General features: G+C 37.8%; 1 protein-coding gene across 1 annotated transcript; it reads left to right on the forward strand.

The window, feature by feature from the left end:
* Positions 1-43: 43 nt before the first annotated feature.
* LOC136855919 (uncharacterized) lies at positions 44-4,834 on the forward strand. Its single transcript, XM_067133391.1, has 3 exons — positions 44-462; positions 2,621-2,766; positions 3,998-4,834. The coding sequence occupies exons 1-3, from the start codon at positions 83-85 to the stop codon at positions 4,072-4,074; spliced, it is 603 nt and encodes a 200-aa protein (XP_066989492.1). The 5' UTR covers positions 44-82; the 3' UTR covers positions 4,075-4,834.
* The last annotated feature ends 15,819 nt before the right edge of the window (positions 4,835-20,653 follow it).

Consider the following 20,653-nt stretch of genomic DNA (forward strand, 5'->3'; position numbering starts at 1 on the left):
TTCTAAACCAGTACGAAGTCTCTCGCTCCGCGTACATCTGGCACCCGCGACCGCACGGTTTGTTTGTAAACATTCAAGAAACATGGCCGGAGCCCCGGACCCGACTCCGATGCTTTCGGGGGACGACAAGAACAACGTTTTGGAGCTGAACGCCGGCCCGGGGCGCAAGATGTTCACGGAGGAGGACAGGAGCATCCTCGGCCTCTCCACCACCCCGGGGAGGAGGGTCTTCACCGAAGAGGAGCGGCAGTTACTCCTCCATCTCCTGAAGGATTACCCCCTCCTGGAGAGCAAGAGTTCGGACACGGCGACCCTCCAGAAGAAGTGGCGGTTTTGGGTCGAGCTGACGAACCGGTTCAATGCCGCCCACATGAACACCAACAGGACGCCCGAGCAGCTGAGGAAGTGCTGGAAGAATATGAAGAGCAAAGCGAAGAAGAATCACCAGGATGGCGGGCATGGGTACGTAGCTTCTCGGGGTACGGGAGATCGAGTCTGTGGGTTCGGAGAGGTCCACACCAGTTCTCTTTGAGCTACTTCTTTTCAGTGTAGAGTAAGGTGACAGGGATATTCAGTGTTACTTGCTGGGTTCCAGATTGGGATTTTGCCCCCTGGCCAGGTCAGGGCATGGTGCCCTAAGTGGGGTTAGGAAGGTAAGGTCTGGTTAGGTCAAGACATGGCATTCTAGTAAAGGTAAATTGAAATGTGGTCAGTTTTTATTTTTTGAGATTCTGAGGAATTTGCTATTGTTTTTATGAGATTCTGATGAATTTGCTATTGTTTTGACAGTCTCATCATTTTCAATCTTTTTTCCCAATTATCAACTTCGCACGGTAGTTATGTCATCTATGCTGTCTCATCACAATAAAATCTTTTTCCCTTTCTTTGATGTCATCTATGCTTCTAATCACAACAAAATCTTTCTTAATTTCTCCATTATTGTGTTATTAACTTTTTCTTTAGGGACACCATGTTTAGAATCTTTAATCCCTGACTCAGGCATGATTCTAACACTGTTTCTCGGACAAGGTTGAATGATTGTATGAAATTTGGGCCATATGGTCCAGCTCTGGGGGCAGGGAGGACATTCAGTGCCTCCCTTTTGATGGTTCTCTGTTTACCCATCCACCACAACCAGGAAACCATTCCTATTTTCAAAGATGCCACATTAGGTCTCTTTTCAGAATTATGCTTTCTGACATTTAACCACAGATATAGGGAGAGTACTGTAACTCAAAGCAGCCTTCCAGACAGCCAAGTGGGGAAAGAATGCAACCTGTTTTGACCAACCTAGGATAGCCATTACTACAGCAGTGACTGGCAGACCTGTACTTTTATGACTGAAGTAATGCATAGATTTTCAACCAAACTAATAATTATAGCTTCTCCATTGTTGTAAAAATTATTGTAGCTAGGTAAATTGCCAAATTTCAGGTCTATGCAAATAAATTTCTTGCAAAAAAATCTTTGGAAATGAAATATATCCTTAATGTTTTGAATATTTTCATTTGTTGCCCTCTTCTTTTCCATACCAAATGATGTAATGTGATGTCACTGGAAAGCTTGGAGTGTTTTCTATCCCATTTTGCATGTCATTTTTATGTCGTGAGTAAGAATTTGTAATTAAACCACATCTGATCAGCGACATATTTCTTGTCAAAAAGTAGCCATTTTGCAGATTTCAGTTACTACTAATTATGGTTTTACACTAGTTTTTGCAATTCTGACATTTGATTTACATTTTTGTGGTAAATGCCTGGTTAGCCCATTATAACTCCAAGCTAAGTGGAGGCCATGAACAGCCCTCTGTATGAGAGGACCCAATGACCTTGGTTACAAAGGTTATATTGTTGTATTTTCTAGCCTTTTCACGGGTTTTCATTCTCCCTTCACCCAAAATCATGATTTTTCACTGTGGTCCTACATTTTTGCTAAATTCAGTGCATTTTGTAATAGCAGTGAACAGTACCTTCAAGTTTTGTGTCCAGTTTTATTCTCTAGCTCACTTTTCTACAATATTTTTTTAACTTATTAATCTTTAACTAAATAGTGTATTTGCTGTATTCAATTTTTATCTTATTTAGTAAAAATATATATTCAAATTTATTCATGGTTATTATTTCATATATGCGTTCATATCTGTCTTTGCTCTTTCTTGTGTAGAATATTTACAGAAATTCACATCTTTGGAAGCTTGTTACACAAGTTCGTGGCCTCTCTTTCACAAGAATGAAAGCTTGGTTTTAACACTTACACCAAAGATCACTTTCAGTCATACAGTTATTTACAGGGTTAGGCACATAAGTATTACCTTAGCTTTTATAAGATTCCACACACAACAGTTCAGCATTGAAGATAATGTTATTCCATTTTGTGGTCTGTAACAGTACTTTAAAATGTTATTGTTATCTTGCCATCCAATTTTGTTATTACAATAACTCTGCTTTGTTGTCAGTAGCATTTACAAGACATAGATTTGTAATGTTTATGAAATTATTATTATTAATTTTATAAGACCACGGAGGCATTTCCAGACCCATAAATCTTGTCCAGAGTATTTATCGTTAAATGAGAGGCAAAAATTGGAGTAACATAAAAAAATATCTTGTGTATTTTCCAGAGAGCAACAAAATTCTGTGACATACATCAGAAATAATGCATCACCCACATTGATGAATGTCGATGTGGACCCAACACTTGTTGACCAATCTCCTGAACCAGTACAAGACGCTTGGGAAGGTGACCACACCACAAGGAATGGAAGTGGTACGTTAATCACGGAATCAATTTGTCCTTGTTAAGTAAATGCAATTGAGAACTGTATGAATGGTAAATTTTGTGATATCTCACTTGTAAAATTCTTCATTCTAAGCTTTTTGTTTATTAGGTATTTATTAAAAGGAAATGATTCCAAATTCACAGACTAGCGTCAGGTTCGTATCTTTAAGGAATATTCTGTGACAACTGTCTTATCATGTATGCCAAGCCAGTCAATGTAGAAAATTTTATGTTACATGATTATCACCTTGATAATACAGTAGGTGATAACTGACTTTAGTTTTGCTGTTTGTTAGTAAATTGGTCCGCATAGCTTATCAGCAAATGAAACCCTTAACCACCCTTGCACAGATAATTGAAGTTTTCTTCAAGATTACTTCAAAAGAGGTTTTTGTAAAGAGTGCACTTAAATTAAATTCTGACTAACAGCTGGTTAGTTAAATTGCATAATAATAATAATAATAATAATAATAATATATAGAATCTGTTGGTCACTTTTTACCAGATATGTTTGTAATTGTGATAGCCACAGTACCTCTTAACTTCTCAAATTCTTCACGCTTTTCGGATATGCTTGTCACTACAAAGCCTTGTATCCAAGTGCAAAAAATATGAAGCAATTATGATGTCCGATAGCGGGAAACGAACCCATATCCCTTTATCACAACGAGGTCATATAATTATAATAAGCAAACCCACCTCATGATATCCATTCAATGTTCTGCATGAAACATACTTTTACTCTGTAAGTAACAATTATTTTAAAATAAAAGGCCAGAGCTGAAAAATATTGACAGAAATTTCACGTACCTTGAAAGAAGCTCCAAGAACTTGCTTTTCTAAGTTGGAATTGCTTGGATGCATCGTCATAACGGCTTTGCTCTCTTTTTGTGACACTCATCCAACCTTTTGTAGGATAAGCTTGTCTTATCTGTCAAGATATGTTATCTGTTGGCATTGTTGTTTGTTGGTCATTCTTGTGGTATTCATGTGCAACTTTGTTTTCCCTGAGGCCTTACAATATGCAGGACACCAGATTTGAATAAGTATGTCAGATATTTAATTTTAAACTTCATGTTTATATTTCCATAGGGGTGACTTGGAACAGGTACTGCATAATTTGCATATGAATAGAGAATTGTTTATGATCTTGTTTTTTTCTTGTTGCCTTACATCTTGCATGTATATGTATTGAAAGTTATATTTCTTTACACTGCAGATAAGGAGTATTCCATGAAGATGATCAAGCCTGAAACGGCAACATCACCGTCATCCTCCAGTCAGCAACCTTTCTAAGACTCAACCTCGTCCAGCTTCTTCTCGTGTTCCTCCAGAGAATGGCGTCCCATCGGACTTGGACACTGCTCCTTCAAGTGATTCTATGTGGCCTGTCTCTCTCAGACCTCACCAAAAACGTAAATTAGATTCGATTCTCGAACAGGACCAAAAGTTGATAAGTAGCCAGCTTACTTTATCTAAAATAGAGGAAGAGAAGAACCTATTACAGTTGAAAATTTTAAACGAACAGTTAAAAAATGTACAAAAGGAAGCCGATTTATTAGATAAAAAAATTCTGTTGACTGACAGAAAAATTCAGTATTGGGACAGAATGTTGAAAAAAGGTGGTGAAAATCATGTTTTCCCTAACATGTGAATACGTAGTGTATGAAAGAATTTTGTAATGTTATTTAACAGTTTTTGTATACTCTCGTGTGAGAGGAATGTGACATTTTATAATAGTTTTATATATACTTACCAAGTCATTACTCAGCTAATGATTATGCTCGCACGGCATCCTGAATTCAAAATTCGCAGTAAAGTGTCAGTTGCAAAGCAGGGGGGGGGGTGACAGGCCCCACCCACTGCAACAGGAGTGTAGGAGCAACTTACAGCCAGTGGCGTCATTCTATTTTATTGCCGCAAAGTCCACGAAAAAAGGGGAGGAGGGAGGGCTCCGATTCAGTAATTACTTGGCAAGTATATATAAAACTTTATTTTATTATAAAGAATGTCATTTTTATATAATTAACTTGCCGAGTAATTACTTAGCTGAATCCCACATTGCAAGGGGGTTGGGATGAATGGACAATTCTGCTTCAAAACATTAAGTGTGGTAATGACTTGAACTAAACAGGGAAGCGGAACCGAATGGCTCGAAAGGAGGACCCATAAGCCACTTAAGGACTACATCCAAGTTCAGAGACACTAAATCAGATTTCTTCTGCTTGGAAGTGTAGAATGACTTAATAAATCAGATTTCTTCTGCTTGGAAGTGTAGAATGACTTAATAAATCAGATTTCTTCTGCTTGGAAGTGTAGAATGACTTAATGAGTTCATTCAGAGGGCCTTCTTTCGGCCCAAGCGGCCGCCTTCCTTAGCCTATTCTTCTCAAGTCTACTAAGATGAGATTCAAGCACCTTCCATTTACATCCATCCCAGTCCTTGCACTCTGAACGTGTATTCTCTCTCGAACACACCTGCCCCCTACGCTTAGTGCCTGTGGTATGAGCATCATAACAAAGCTTACAGCCTTCGCTACAATTAGTGACAACTGGAAACGCTAGAATCAGACATAGCTAGCTAGAAGAAAAGATCTAAACGCACTGACGAAACCAAAAAGGAACAGTTTGAGCTAAATGAAAGTGAAATACTTCACCGACTTCAACAAGCATGCAACAACCGGTGAATCAGGCAGGACTGCAGAGCACAACATGCTGTCAGCAGCACGGCATAAAAGAGAATGACGCCGTTGGCTGTAAGTCACTCCCACACTCCCATGCAGTGGGCGGGGCCTGTCACCCCCTGCTTTGCAACTGACACATCACAGCAAATTTTGAATTTAGAATGTCGTGTGAGCGTAATCATTAGCTAAGTAATTACTTGGTAAGTTACGTATATAAAATCTGATTTTTGGGATTGAAGAAAGTTGAAGCTCTGTACATAACTTTTGTATTTGAACCAGATTTTTGTCTTTCATAACATTTATATTTAAAGGATAATGTGTACAGTGCTTTTCCACTCTTTTTTGAGATTTGTAATTTTTTTTTTTTCTAATTTCCTTTCCAGGCGAGATTTGTTATAAGATAACTGTGTTTTGAGTGAGTTAAAATGCAGGATGTTACTCCTGCCTTTCCAAATTTTTGTTAAATGAGGGTTTCAAGTCCCTGGCATCATCCCAACACGGTCATGTTAGGCATCTGTTATGTGTTCGTTCTTTTCGTGAAGAATTTGAGTAAGCGTCTTCTAATTTATGTACCTTTTCATCAAGTGCGTAAAGGTTAAGAATTCACCTTCATTATCATTGTTCATTCCATGCATGCAGGTAAAAAAAATTCATCTTCAGTGTTACCCTTAATTTCCATTATGTATATTATACAGTACCTGTACTTTATGAAACCATAATGTCCAGAATCTTTCTGTGGCTAGTATCTAGCCAGGTTTCCTAGTCATGAGTTGCAGTAAATAAATTTTGTATACTGTGCAAGCCATCTTTTATTCGTATCGCTACATAGACCACAGAATATGAAATGTAAGCATATTTTTAGCACCTGTACATTGTACTTAATATTTCTCCTAAGGATTAACCTACTGCCTTTTATATATAGAAAGAAACTAAATACCTTCTAAGTCTTACATTGTAAATTTTGATTATGAATACTGACCACTTTTACATGAGCCCAGGTCTTACAGCATCAGTTAGGGCAGGCCTCTTACTGTGAATTTTTCATTATACCCAAAACTATTAGGGCTACAATGAACTAGTAGCATGTTATTTCACTCTAAGCTTTCATTCCCTTGAATGTCAGTAACCCAACTTATGACTTAACATTTGTAACCAGCAGTCACTGCGACTTCCTTACTGTTTAGGCAAGATGCTGTAAAATGGCTCATTCACAGCTTTGCACAAGCGCAGTACTTTGCGCAGACAAGCCAGGAGCCTCATTACAATAGTAGTACATAATGCTAACAATGTATGGATTTGAAAGCATGTAATGGTGATAGCTAAAGGTCCCACCACTTTCCATTTGTACAACTGCAGAGTGCTAAATAATGTCATAATACAGTAATCTCAAAAGTACTTAATCCTTTAGTTACAATCATCTAGACTTTTGTGTCTTCTGCATATGATTATACAAGATTACATCTTATTAAAGTTAAAAACTATTACGTAGATTCTAATGAGTTAATCTCCCCGTCCAAAAATCCTTAGTACAAGATTAAGATTTATGAACTGCAATTGCTACCTGATGAAACAGACTGTATAGAAAATAAGCAAAAAATTTAATTAAACCTAAATTTAAGAGAGCCACATTTAAGAACTTGGTACAGAAACTATGTTTTTCAACGTATGACATACCTTTTATTGAGCAAGGCTAGTAAAAACTACACTACAGCGATGAGATTTTACTTCGGCTGGAAATTGTGCGTTTCCCTTGGAAGTTTTCAGTCGACACCTTCTCTTTCTTTCCACAACTGCTTCATAAGTTGCTTCTTTCGAGATTTCTGTTGAGCCTTATTAGTTTTCTCATCCTTAAGTCTTTTCATCTGGGCTGCAACACTCATGTCTCCATTAAGATGCTGATCTAGTTTCTCGATCATCAGCAGTCGAGCCTTCGCACGGTTCCTGTCCAAACTTCGTGTTTCGTGGCACTTGACAACAAATCCTAAGAAGGAGAAATATTACTGTGACTAATTTAAGATATAAGGAAAGCAAAGCTATATAAGAATGTATGGACTAAACAAAAACTACAGTCGTTAAGTAGGAGGAGACTAGAGCGATATAAAGGAGAATGGTGCAAATTACAAAAATGTTATGGAATCATAAGGACTAGGATTTATATCCAGGCAGTGGTTGAGATGCAAGTTATCAGTTTTTTGATGTATATGAGCCTGGTTATAGGTGGCCTGCACTGCAAAAAATGTAAATCGAACACCTAAATCAACAGGAGCTGCAAACCAACAGACTGGGACCAAACATAAAAAGTGATAAATGAGGACATCCATGTTTTATTATACTGCTGAAGCAAAGGTACATTTTAGGGATACAAAATTAAGATCATTACTTTGAATTTTCCCCCTAGCTGCAACTGCTTTCATTCCTTTTACTGTACCTCTGTTCATATTCTCTTTCTTCCATCTTGCTGTCCACCTCTCCTAACAATTGATTCATAGTGCAACTGTGAGGTTTTCCTTCTGTTACACCTTTCAAACTTCTACTGTCAATTTCTGTTTCAGCACTGAATGGCCTTGGTTGCCGCAGTGCCTGGCATGTCTGCCTAAAATCTATATATCAATCAACCTACTCTCCACAGATAAGATAGGCAACATATAGATTTGTTCTTTCCCCTGAAAAATTACCAAGATACCATTTGGCCATGAAACCATATCAAGAAATGTTAAATTACACTGCAATCAAAACCACTACTAAACCAGCAAAATAGATGTGTACACATTTGCAAAAACACTATATGTAACCATAACTTGCATCCTAGATATACAAACCCAATGAAGAACTAGAGTGTGTCTCTTCAAAGAAAGCTCATTTGAGTCTAACTTATTGAAGGAAAAATTTATGCACAAACACAGAAAGTGCTTTTAAAAAAAAATATGTCCCTTTACACATGTAGTTTAAAAAAACTTGCCACCATAGAACGGGACATGCCCCTCTTACTCGGGCCACAATGTAACATAATGCTGCTCATATCAGAGCAATCCCTTCCATGTTACTTTTTTTGTGACAGCTCAATAGTCTTACTGCTCCCACTCTGCCTTCATTATCCTCCCCCATATGCTCTACAGTCTTTGATATAAAAAAAATCTAATATACTGTTTTAATGAATACTTAGCCTTTCTAAACTTTTCCAATAAATAAATTTGATGAAAATCACAGTTTAGCTGCCATATTTTCTCATCATACGAGAGTTAAGAATCTTAGCTTACTTTCTTCATCACTTCAATCAGGTAGATTCTAAGCATTTTTTGTACTGCAATGCAAAGCAAGAAATGACTTGACTCAGCCTAAGTATTAATTTCTTTAACAAAACTGTTTCCAAAAAGTTCAGTGATTATGAAGTGTGATATAAGCAAAAAAATGAAAGGTTATACTATACAGGTAAACACAGGTTAGGCCATGGAAAATGTGGAAACATTATGTAAACATAAATTCAGGACAACAAATAAACAATTAGCACCCTACATTATACACTTAATACACACGTAGGCCTATACTATAAAATAAAAATGCAGGAAAGAGAAGACAAAAATAAAAGCTTATGAAAGGCAATAGTTTGTCCAAAGTATAAACACAAAGATCTCTAGCAAAATCATCCTGAAGTCGTAGCTTGTAAATCATTCCATCCACGGAAAGCATCAAAATGCTTCCTTTTGCAAACGGAAACCCACAATACTTTACCTGTTGGTATATGCTTTAGATGGCAAGCGCTTGATGTCCGGTTAACGCTCTGCCCTCCCGGCCCGCTCCCCCTGACAAAGCTTTCCTCCAAGTCATCTTCGTCGAGAACGGGGACACGTGACCTGTCTATTTTACTATCAAAAGAGACTGACGTGGTGTGGAAGTTCTTCGCCAAATTGACCTTAGGACAATGGCGAAAATTTGTTGACACATTTGATGTGAAACTAGTAATTATTAGATTATGATCAGCTATTTGCAAACTTCTTGTTGATTGTAAAAGAGAGGGTAGTGATCTGCAACACACAACCCTTCCCAAGTTCTGCATGTTTCTTTTAGACTCCACCTCAAAAATCCCTGGAAAAGAAAGAACATGGGTAAAAAATACAATGAACATAAATAGCAGACAAAAATTCAAAATATATCTATTGTAGTAGCTTTAGTACTGATGTTATATTTCATTTCTAAATCATTCATTGGGGGCGAGTGTAGAACGACGGGAATAGGTTCCACAGGCGAAAACAAACCCAACCATTCCTAGAATGCCATCTCCTGACCTAACTAGACCTTACCTCCCTAACCTCATTTAGGGCACCGTGCCCTGACCTGGCCAGGGGGGGGGGAACTTGGCCCTGCCCCCCCTCCCCCCAAAACAAGTAATGCTAAACATCGGAAAGGCCCGAGCCCGTCGTTCTGCAAACTATTCACGTCTTCATTTCTGAATAAGTTAATAAAAGCCGGTAAAACGTTACTTTAGTCGAGCGGCCTGATTCCCGGCAGTCATCGACCGGGACAAGTTCCCCATACATAAATAACATAACCTTTCCTATAATACCAGGTCATGACCTAACCAAATCTTACCTACCTAACCTAAATAAGGGCGACGTGCCCTGACCAGGCTTGAGGGGGGGCTTGCCCCCTCTGGACCCCCCCAAAAAAAGTCCGTAACCTGTCCCGGTCGGCGACTGGTGGGAATCAGGCCGTGTAACTAAAAGTTTTAAATAAAAGGTATTTTAACTAAAATTGTCTGTTCATAAGGGTACATTAGCCCTGACCCCCTTGGCCCACTCTGAATTCACTCCGACCTACCTTTACCTATTCTTACCTCGGATGCCTTGCCCTTACCTTGCCAAGGGGGAGCATCGCTCCCCAAGAACCCTAGGTAAGTCGTAACCCACCCTCCTTGACCTTAAGCCTGGATATATCGTCTAGAGATCTAGGTATTATTTAGTCCTTATAAACTTTAAAATTAATTTAAATTGTTTTATTATTTAGTTAAAGTCACAAATATCAATTTATTTATAATTACCTGGTTGAATTATTCTCCTATTTTCATTATTAGTTTAATCTGTTTTGGGTTGTTTCTAATGTCGTGAAGAAGAAGAAGAAGAAGAAGTAGTAGTAATAGGAAGTGGGTGCCTTTAAAACGGCACTCAATCTAGTTCTATTTTTTCGTATGTTGCGCTTGTTTAAGTATATTTCTCTACGGTAACTCATATTTTTTATATATATTCTTTCTTATTTTCTATTCGTTCTTTAGGCAGATCTGTGGATAGTAAGAAAATTGTCGCGTTCGTTAAAAAAAAACTCGCCATCTTTCCATTCTTCAGGTGGTGGTTGTAAACCGAATTATTATTTTCTTTTCTGCTTTCTCCTAAATAGTATTGAAATTCTCGTTCTTCCAGTTCCTTTTTCATGGAATGAAAAGTCTTATACGATATCTCGTTCATTTCATGGCATCTACCATTCAACTCTCGTATTCTAAGAAGAAAATAGTTTTCATTTTTAATCGTTATGCTCACATGGTTTACAAGCTTCCGTTATATTTTCATATTTCTTACATCGTCTTTCTATTTTTTGCTACCAATAAAGTAATTGGGAATTGTTCATACTTAGTTCTGCATATTTTCTAATTCATTTATGCGTTTCCCTTTTATATGGCTCCATGCTTCAGCGTTTGCAAAAAATTGTTGGAACAACGAGTTTTATACATCTTTACCCGCCATAATACTGCACATTCTCGCCTCACTTTATCTTTAGTTTCCATACTTTATTCTTTTCCTGCATGATTTTCAACTAATGCTCTGCCTTTCCATTTATTTTCTTCACTGTTAATGATTCTTTCCATCCTGTTCCTCTCCTCTCAGTTATTTATTTTTATTTATTCGTGTTTATGTTTTTCAAAAATTCCACTGAGAGCATGGTGTCTCAAATGTGTAGGCGTTGTATCGGCACCTCCAGTTTAGCTGTAGTTTCTTCCAATTTCCTTAATTTATCGGCCTTTCTTTTCCGACTTTTATCAGTATATCTCTTCAAGCATGTGGTCTTTCTCGAATATATGGCCTTACAGCTTTGCTATTTAGCTATTTACTTGTTAATTTATTTTTTTCCATAAGTGGTACCTTCTTTCAGTATTCCCTTTTACCCTCTGTTACTTTCTTCTGACGAACACCGTATTCTTTGGTAGCTTGAATTTCAAGTCAATAGCCACTGTGGGCTATTGAATAGGGTTCATCTTCTGAATAACAACAATAACAATAATAACTAGAATAATCTTCACCCATTTTCCACGAGAAAGGAAATGCCTTGCCCCCAATGCGAAGCATTGTAACAGAAAACAGATTCAAAGTGAAAAAAAAAACTTTCACTTCGTACATGGCGTAATACGGATTACCTCCCTTGACTGGTCACTCTTAATCACCCTCTTCCTCCATTGAAGTCAATTTTAAGTCATTTACAGGTATGACTTTGAAGTTGTGGGGGACTTTGCGACTACTTTTGCCTGGGGGCGAAAAGATTACCGGCAGTAGTGACCAGCCGTGACGCAACGGTTTTTATTGGATCAAGAAACATTGATTTATGTATCACAGTTCTTGCAGATTGCTGCTAAACTTTCGACTGTGATTGAGTGTTGATTTGAAGGTGGTTTTTGGGATCTTGTTAATTAAATCTCAAATGCAGCCATGGAATATACGGTAGAAGAAAGGAGACCAGTTATAGACTCAGTTCATGATAACTAGGCCTAATGGCGCAGTACGGATGTTTTACACAGAGCCTTGGTGCTAGTTCCAAATTTGTCCCAAGTAACCAACAAATGATTAGTCTCAACTGATGGACAGTTAGTCACAATATTGACTACTTAGGGCAAATTTTAGGACCAAGGTGCTAAAAGGTTCTACAAAAAAGGGGGGGGGAATCTTTTTGCACTTTCTCAAAGGAATTAGGCCTAGTTTCCAGTAGCGAGCGAAGCTCTTGATATAAAATAAAACTAGCAGTCATTTCTAGATGAAAATGATTTCTTATTAAATCGAAACACTTTCCTGAAGTATTCGCAAGGTTCTATTCTTCCAAACATCCCGATGTCAAACTGGTTTGTTAAAAGGTGAATTTCCCATTTCTGAGGGATCCATTTTACGATGACTTTTTTTTATATGCAGGGGCCAATGAATGCATCATCCTGAAGTCTTTACCTAAAACAGAAGAAGAAGAAAAGGAAAATGAAAAAAAGAATGGGTCGAGATTGCTAGATTGCTAGACTATTCCCCGAATATTGAATATATCAAATCTTGTTTATGAGGCTTAAACAAAAGGGTATAAAACCGCTAAAATTCCTTCATATTTTGGGTTAAATTACATAATACTTAATAATTATCTAAAAAGGATTCTAATACTACTAGCACTTAGCGGCGTGGTGATGCAAAAAAAAAAAGTAAAAAATGCGCCGCAGTTTCTCAGGTGCAATCGAGTTTTCTGTACAGCCGCTACAGCGTATAATCAAGGCCAACGAAAACGACCCATCTTTCGGCGGTCTCGATGTAAGTCTGTGTGAAACTTTAACCACTGCCCGGTAGTGGCCTATCCTATATCGTTGCCAGAAGCACGATTATGGCTAACTTTAACCTTAAATAAAGTCAAAACTACTGAGGCTAGAGGGCTACAATATGGTATGTTTGATGATTGGAGGGTGGATGATAGACATCACAATTTGCAGCCCTCTAGCCTCAGTAGTTTTTAAGATCTGAGGGCGGACAGAAAAACTGCGGACGGATACACAAAGCCGGCGCAATAGTTTTCTTTTACAGGAAACTAAAACTGTGAAAGTAGTTTATATAGCCCAGGAATGACAAACACTGAGACTGAAAGAAAATCTTTTGTAGGAGAGTTTAAAATTCGTACCTACCAATGTTTGGAGGGTATGAAAGGGTTGCTATGCTAAGCGATTTAGAAGAAAAGGTATTGTTGGTAGGTATGGCAGTCGCAGAGTGAATGAGAGCAGGAAAAGTTCCGTAGAAATATGTTTGAAAAGAGGCTTGATTACTGGGGAGACCCAGTTTCCAGAAGACAGGAGTTATAAGTGTACTTGGGAAAGAGAAAATGGTGAGGAATAGCACAGGGAAAGCTGACAGTGGCAACAGGAGTTGCCGGAGGTATATCTGATCATGATTCAGTTGAAGCAAAATCAAAGTAGGTGCAAGTTGGAAAGAAACGGATAAAAATGTGACTGGAAACGTAACCATAACAAGGGATCTGGATAAGAAGAATAAAGATGAACTGTGGGCTAAGGTTCGAAACATGGAGGTAGAGGAAGTATGGTATATCTAAAGTATTTTAAGCGCATTACATTACTGGGCATATCATGTAAAGTTTATGGTATTTTTCGACAGAGAACGACAGTTTACAGAACGGCTGACGGAAGAACTGCGTGGATTTAGACAAGACAGAGGGGGTTGTAGATCACATATTTGTTGTGTGAACATTTTGAAAGTATATATGCGATGTGGGAAGAACAGAAAGGGTGAGAAATAAGATGTGTAAAAAGGATTAGCAGAGATGAAAGATGGTGCAGAGATAGTGCGATCTTCTGGAAAGAATGGAGGATGGTAGGTTAGTGAAAAGAGTGCACAATTTACAGGAGTAGAAGGAAGGAGGGAGAGGAAGGCATAGGATGGATTAGATAGAGGAAGGCATAGGATGGATTAGATAGAGAAAGGAGAGACGTTACTATGTAGGTGCATGAAGCAATGAATCTTGAGGAAGTTCTACTACACAGTGTTTCATCCGCTATACGGAAATGGCTTAACGTTGAAAAGAATATGTATGTTTACAGACGCTTCTGTATAATTCTCTTGCATAAGACTGTTCAAGATTCATCGTTCCTGACTCTCCCTTCCTAAATGTGACGCCAGTTTAGCAGACAAATCAGTCATTCCCTTCCTAAACCAGGCTACATATTGTAGAGTAACACCAAATCTCCTCATACATATCCTGAACAATAAAGAACTGTTTTATATCTTGAGAGCAAAGCGAACTGAACACTTCTGGCTAGACGCAAATCACTTAAGAATAAAATTCCTATGTCATCACATCATTTTCTTCTTCTTCTTCTTCGCAATTACTATTTTGGGACACGCCATCTGGGTAACAGTCAATCTCTACAACTCACACTCACTTTTTAATTCTCTTTCTTCATCGGCATCAGCCCCAGACAGTCACGAATTCCTTGTCAGTCTTGCGCCAAGAAATCTGTCACAAACGTTTTATTCTCCAATAAAATAGTGTGATTCCTGATTCAGAATATTTGACGATATGTGGTTACTCTCATCAAGGCTTTCTGTAAAATGTAGGCATGATTGTATTATGTCCAAACCTCCAGACATTTTAGGATATTATTGCTGAAACAGGCCTATATCTCTGCTAAGTGGATGTCACTATCATGCCACTATCTGTCACCCTTCATGCAAAATTAATGGAAATGGTAGTCCCATTTTCCCTTACAATAGTACTCTAAATCTTGTCTAGCCATCTGTCAAGGGTAAACGGTTCAACCACGCACCTTAAGAGAATTTCCAGGCTGTTTCCCATAGTAGTAGTAGTATTTTGGATTTGCCTTTGAAGCGGCTCCTTGCTTGTCCTAATTCTCCTTTGATTGTGCTTATTTCGATGCGTGAGTAGTATTAGTAAGGATGTCCCGTTGCAACGGCTCCTACGGTGTCACGTGACTTTGTTTTATTTTGTAGCTGTTCACGTCTGTAGAAAATGATCAGATGATGCAGAGTTTGATACTTGTTATTTACCAGTTCTCTCTCTCTCTCTCTTTAATTACATAATATCATCCGATTTCTTGGGAGTTCATTTTGCAAGTTGGAATAGCAACAGACCAAACTGCAGTAGGTCTTCGAGACCAAAATATACATCATGTTTTCGAGACAGCGTTGTATATTCGATGCCAAAATACACGTTTTGAGGACTATATTATAACACGTTTTCTAGACCTAATAGCACCGTGTTCTCGAGACCAAACTCAAGAAATGTTTTCATTTGAACTTGCACTTCTTTTTCCTTCTATAACGACGTAAGACCAGACATATCTACTTTCAGTTCGAAAGCTCACAGTGAGAGCTTTATATATGTATATATATTCACAGCTTCATATACTTTGATTATCACTGAAGGTGTGGTAAAAGTAAATGATGGTTCCCATTAAATATAAAATCGATTTCTGAATCATGATTTGAGCCGTAACGTTCGACGAAGCCATCTGCAAAATACGAGCAGAATTCTTCCATTTTCTCATACGTCTTCCTCTTCCTCCTCCTCCTCCTATTTTTTTGTTATCGTTAATCTTCTTCTTCGCTTATTCCTTCATAGGAAATATGACATAAAATAGGAAATATCTAACATCTGCATGAAGTTAGCTCGGAAACAGTGAGCTACTTTGTACAACTAACCGAAAATTCGTAAACTCTTTCTTTATTTCGAGAACGCAAGTCAAACGGAAGACCCTCTCATGTCTTTTTCCAGCCCAGGCCCGAAGAAAGCAAGAAAACTTAGAAGGTAAAGAAGAATAAACCTTGTCTCTTTTAACAAATGAGACGTCAGATTAATACAACTCTTTTATATAAGTCAAAACAAATTTTTAAAAATGAGGTCATTCAGCGCTGAAAGGGATATTGAGAGTAGAAGGCTTGAAAGGTGTAACAGGAGGAAAAACTCTCAGTTGCATAATGAAAAATTTGTTAGAGAAGGTGGACAGCAATACGGAAGAAAGAGAATATGAACGGAGGTACAGTAAAAGGAACGAAAGACGTTGCAGGTAGGGGCAAAGAACCTTAAGTAATGCCTACAGTGTACCGCGTGAGGTGCACTGACGACACTAACCCCCTACGGACAATCCTGTCTAATCCTCTGTTGATTGATCGCCGTATCCTGCGACGCGTGGATGAGCTGGTCACGGAATCGATCCCCCGGGGAGACTCGTCTGTCATTTTGAGTTTCGAATATACAGAAATTAGGAAATGATTATCTTCTTGACATAAAAGATTTTTGTAACCCCATTCATTCGTTTTACTTTACCTCCATTCATATTCCCTTTCTTCCGCAAGGTACCCATCTTCTCCTAACAAATGTTTCATTTCTAAAATTCCTATTTTATTCAATAATTACCAGAGAAAGCGCAATAAAAGACGGTAAATAGATCTCGAGTTTCTAAAATGGCGCATATCCACAAGACCACTTACTAACTATTTTGTCAAATTCTATCTCCGAGTTGCTCGCTCTCTCTCTCTCTCTCTCTCTCTCTCTCTATTCTATTATCCACTTCGTACTTCACTTTCTCCTCTCTTATTCCATTCGGGTATCCTTCTGTTCCGCGGAAGCTGCGACCGTTTAAAAAATAACGATGATGATAACGCAAGTTGATGTTTCCCAGGCAATGCCTTCCGTCTGATGAATGACGAAGGTAAAAGTTTTGTTTACGCTAGATTGCGTTACGTCATCCTGATTTCTTCTTCTTCTTCTTCTTCTTCTTCTTCTTCTTCTTCTTCTTCTTCTTCTTCTTCTCGCCGTTTGTTTCGATAAATCTCTTCGTGGTGGTGTTTCTGGGCTATCTCTCTCTCTCTCTCTGTCTCTCTCTGTCTCTCTCTCTCTCTCTCTCTCTCTCTCTCTCTCTCTCTGTAACTTTGTTTGACGTCTTTGGGCGTAATAAATTTATTAAATAATAATCTCTCTCTCTCTCTCTCTTTAAGATGGATATCGGTCAAGTCAGTTCCCTCTCTTTCTCTCTATCTCTCTCTCTTTTTAAGATAGATATTGGTCAAGTTAATGCTCTCTCTCTCTCTCTCTCTCTCTCTCTCTCTCTCTCTCTCAAAGAATATTTCAGGTGTTTTCAGTGAATTTTAAATCCAATATTTTTGCCATAGATTTATCATACCTATGCTGCTGCGGGAATTCTCTCTCTCTCTCTCTCTCTCTCTCTCTCTCTCTCTCTCTCTCTCTCTCTCTCTCTCTCTCTCTCTGTCAATAAATACAAACACGTATATATGTGTGTGTGTAGGGGTGCGCGCTCACGCGTGTAATATCGGTCAAATTAACGAGACTTCTCTATCTCTCTCCTCCCCAAACATTCCACAATGCAATGTCTTCCCTTTCATTACTGTTATATATAAAAAACTGCACAATTTTCATCATACGGCTAAAAAGAGGTAGTTTCTCTCTCTCTCTCTCTCTCTCTCTCTCTCTCTCTCTCTCTCTCTCTCTCTCTCTCTCTCTCTCTCTCGAGCATGCATTGGCTATTCCTTTCACAAACTTCAATCCACAATTTATTCTCTGCAAAAGAAGACTCCTGCCTTTTCCCCAAAAAATATCTACACAAAACACAAATGGATTCCACCGAAATTCCGTAGGGGGCATTTGCCCAGGGGGATTGACTGATTGATTTATAGATTTCAGGCATACATGCCAAGCACTGGGGCAACTAAGGTCATCCAGCGCTGAAACGGAAATTGCCAATAAAAGGTTTGAAAGGTGTAACATGAGGAAAACCTCACAGTTGCACTATGAATCAATAATTGGAGAGGGTGGACAGCAAGGTGGAAGAGAGAGATTATGAACGGAGGTACAGTAAAAGGAATGAATGGGGATTTTGCCAAGGGGTTGTTGATTAGAATTTGAGATGGATCTGAATACGGGCTTTATATAATATTTGTTTATTTATTGGTTGCTTTTTCTGTTAGATATTTACTCAACTTCCTCACTGGTTGAACAAGGCAATTCAAGAATAGTCTCGCCTTCAGTAAATATTGGCGGAAGGTAAACATAAAAATATTGGATCAGCGAAATCTTGCGAATAAAATACAATGGAAAATTGTTTTGATAATATTTCTACATTTCTATTAGTCGACATAAATCATAATCATTCCAGTATTTCGTTAGTTATTATTATTATTATTATTATTATTATTATTATTATTATTATTATTATTATTATTATTAAACTATTTTCACACAAAAGGATTGGCTCCAAAAATATATTCGTCCTGTAAACTTCTGAATCAAGGTGCTCACCAATAAATTGTCTACTTCCCCACATACACTGCACCACTCACCTTCATGGAGTACAGAATCTATTGCAACCTGAACATAAATACTCTTCTGTTCCAACAACACATTTTCTCCTTCCATATGACATGTATTTTTGGATTTTTATAAAGCTTTCTCTTTTCTCTCTCACTAGAATTCGACATCCACACTTCACTCCCATAAAGGCAAGACGGTTCAACAGTTCATTCATCCCATCTGTATTAACATTTATTCCCAGATTCACATTTGACCTCATCAAATTACTCGTTGTCATTCACTTTTAACTGTCTCCTCGTCCAGTTTTCAAATACTTTCTCTAGTTCCTGCAGTTTCTCTTGCTTATTACCAAACAACGCCGTCAGTAGCTAATATCAGCTGCTAAATACTGTTTATTATTAATTTTTTTATCCTCTGATTTCCCATATTACTCCTTCTGTAAAAATATTTAAAAAATCCTTGCCTCTCAAACTCTTCTTTCACATTAAATCAGTTGTTCCCACGTCTAAATGTTCAAATAACACTTAATTTTCAATATATATAAATTTCCACTCGCTCAAGATTCGATTTAAAAAAACCCTTCACATCACGTATTTTTAGGTCTTTATTAACTATTCCTTGGTTCACATACTCCTCCTATACTTTCTCCCTAACCTAAAACTCTTAACTAACTTAATTTATTATTATTATTATTATTATTATTATTATTATTATTATTATTATTATTATTATTATTATTATTATTATTATTATTATTATTATTATTCAAAAGATGAAACCCATTCATATGGAACAAACCCACCACAGGGGGCCACTGACTTGAAATTCTTTAAGCTTCCAAAGAATATTATGGTGTTCGTTTGAATACAGAAAGAAGAGACCCCACTCACTTATTAAAAAAATTAATCAATAAATTAACAAATAGATAAAAAATATATTGAAATGCAAGGAGAATGGCATTAGGGTAGAAATGCATTGAAGTATCGCTTGAATTTCTGAAGTTCCAGTCTACCCGCTTCCTTGTCTAGACCTACACAGCTAACCCACTTTACACAATCCTTCCGTTATTTGTCTTACTTTGCCAGTCAGAACCTTACCATTAAACCTTTCTCGGTAATTGAACTGAATATAGATTTTTAGGCCAGATTCCAAGCACTGGGACCTATGATAAAGATTTTAAAGCTTACCCGGAGATATGTAGGCGTCAGTATACCCAGTCATCTGGGTATACGAGTACATCACGCTCTTTTTGGTTTGAAAAATTCGTTATTTATTTTGGCAGTTAGGACCAATGTCCAGAAAGTTTGTAATCTTGATATGCTTGGTTTTAGACCCTAACTAAGTACCCATCACAGAACGCATACTCTACCAACACCAAAGCCATTTATTATTATATAGGTCTATGAAATTTGCAAGCAACGGAGTTTCATCGTACAATTATGATTGGATTATCCTGCTAAGATATGTTTTATGTAACAGATATAAGCAGGAAAGATAATTAGGTCTAATTCGCAAAGGTATTGAAAAGAGAAACAAAAATTATGTTTTTACAAACGGATCTAAATCCATTTAGTAAATTTAACCAGTTTCTCCTAGGCCTATAGCTCCACCATCTTCAGAATTTCAACGATCGTATAGTCTTAAAATTAGTGACAAAGGAACCATCTACTATTATCACTGGCATTTCAAATCAAATCTCATTAAATGGGAGACGCAACATTCCCGAAATAAAAAAGATTAATGCTTCGGAATCATCGGAATCAATTAAAACTAAGAAATATGTCTCCTTCAAATCGTCACGAGCCGGTTGGCGCATGCGCACCCAATCAATCGAAAACGACGACATACGGCTCATCTTCAAAACGACATTTTTTCGTCGTTACAGGCCGCAACCACTGTGCAGTATCACTCAGAACGAAGGAGCGGTGGTTTTTCCATCGCCATATCACGTTCCACCGATAAAATCATCGGAGGAAATAAGAAAATGAGAGTCTTTTTGATTTGTTCTTGGCGGTTGCGCGCGGGTTTTACCTCCGCTATGGCGCGCTTACTCAACGGTTACGACAAACTACTATACCAGAATTATTTGTTTTTTTACTTCCTTTCGAACG

Source organism: Macrobrachium rosenbergii, chromosome 33 (genome assembly GCF_040412425.1).
Source record: "Macrobrachium rosenbergii isolate ZJJX-2024 chromosome 33, ASM4041242v1, whole genome shotgun sequence".
Classification (NCBI taxonomy): domain Eukaryota; kingdom Metazoa; phylum Arthropoda; class Malacostraca; order Decapoda; family Palaemonidae; genus Macrobrachium; species Macrobrachium rosenbergii.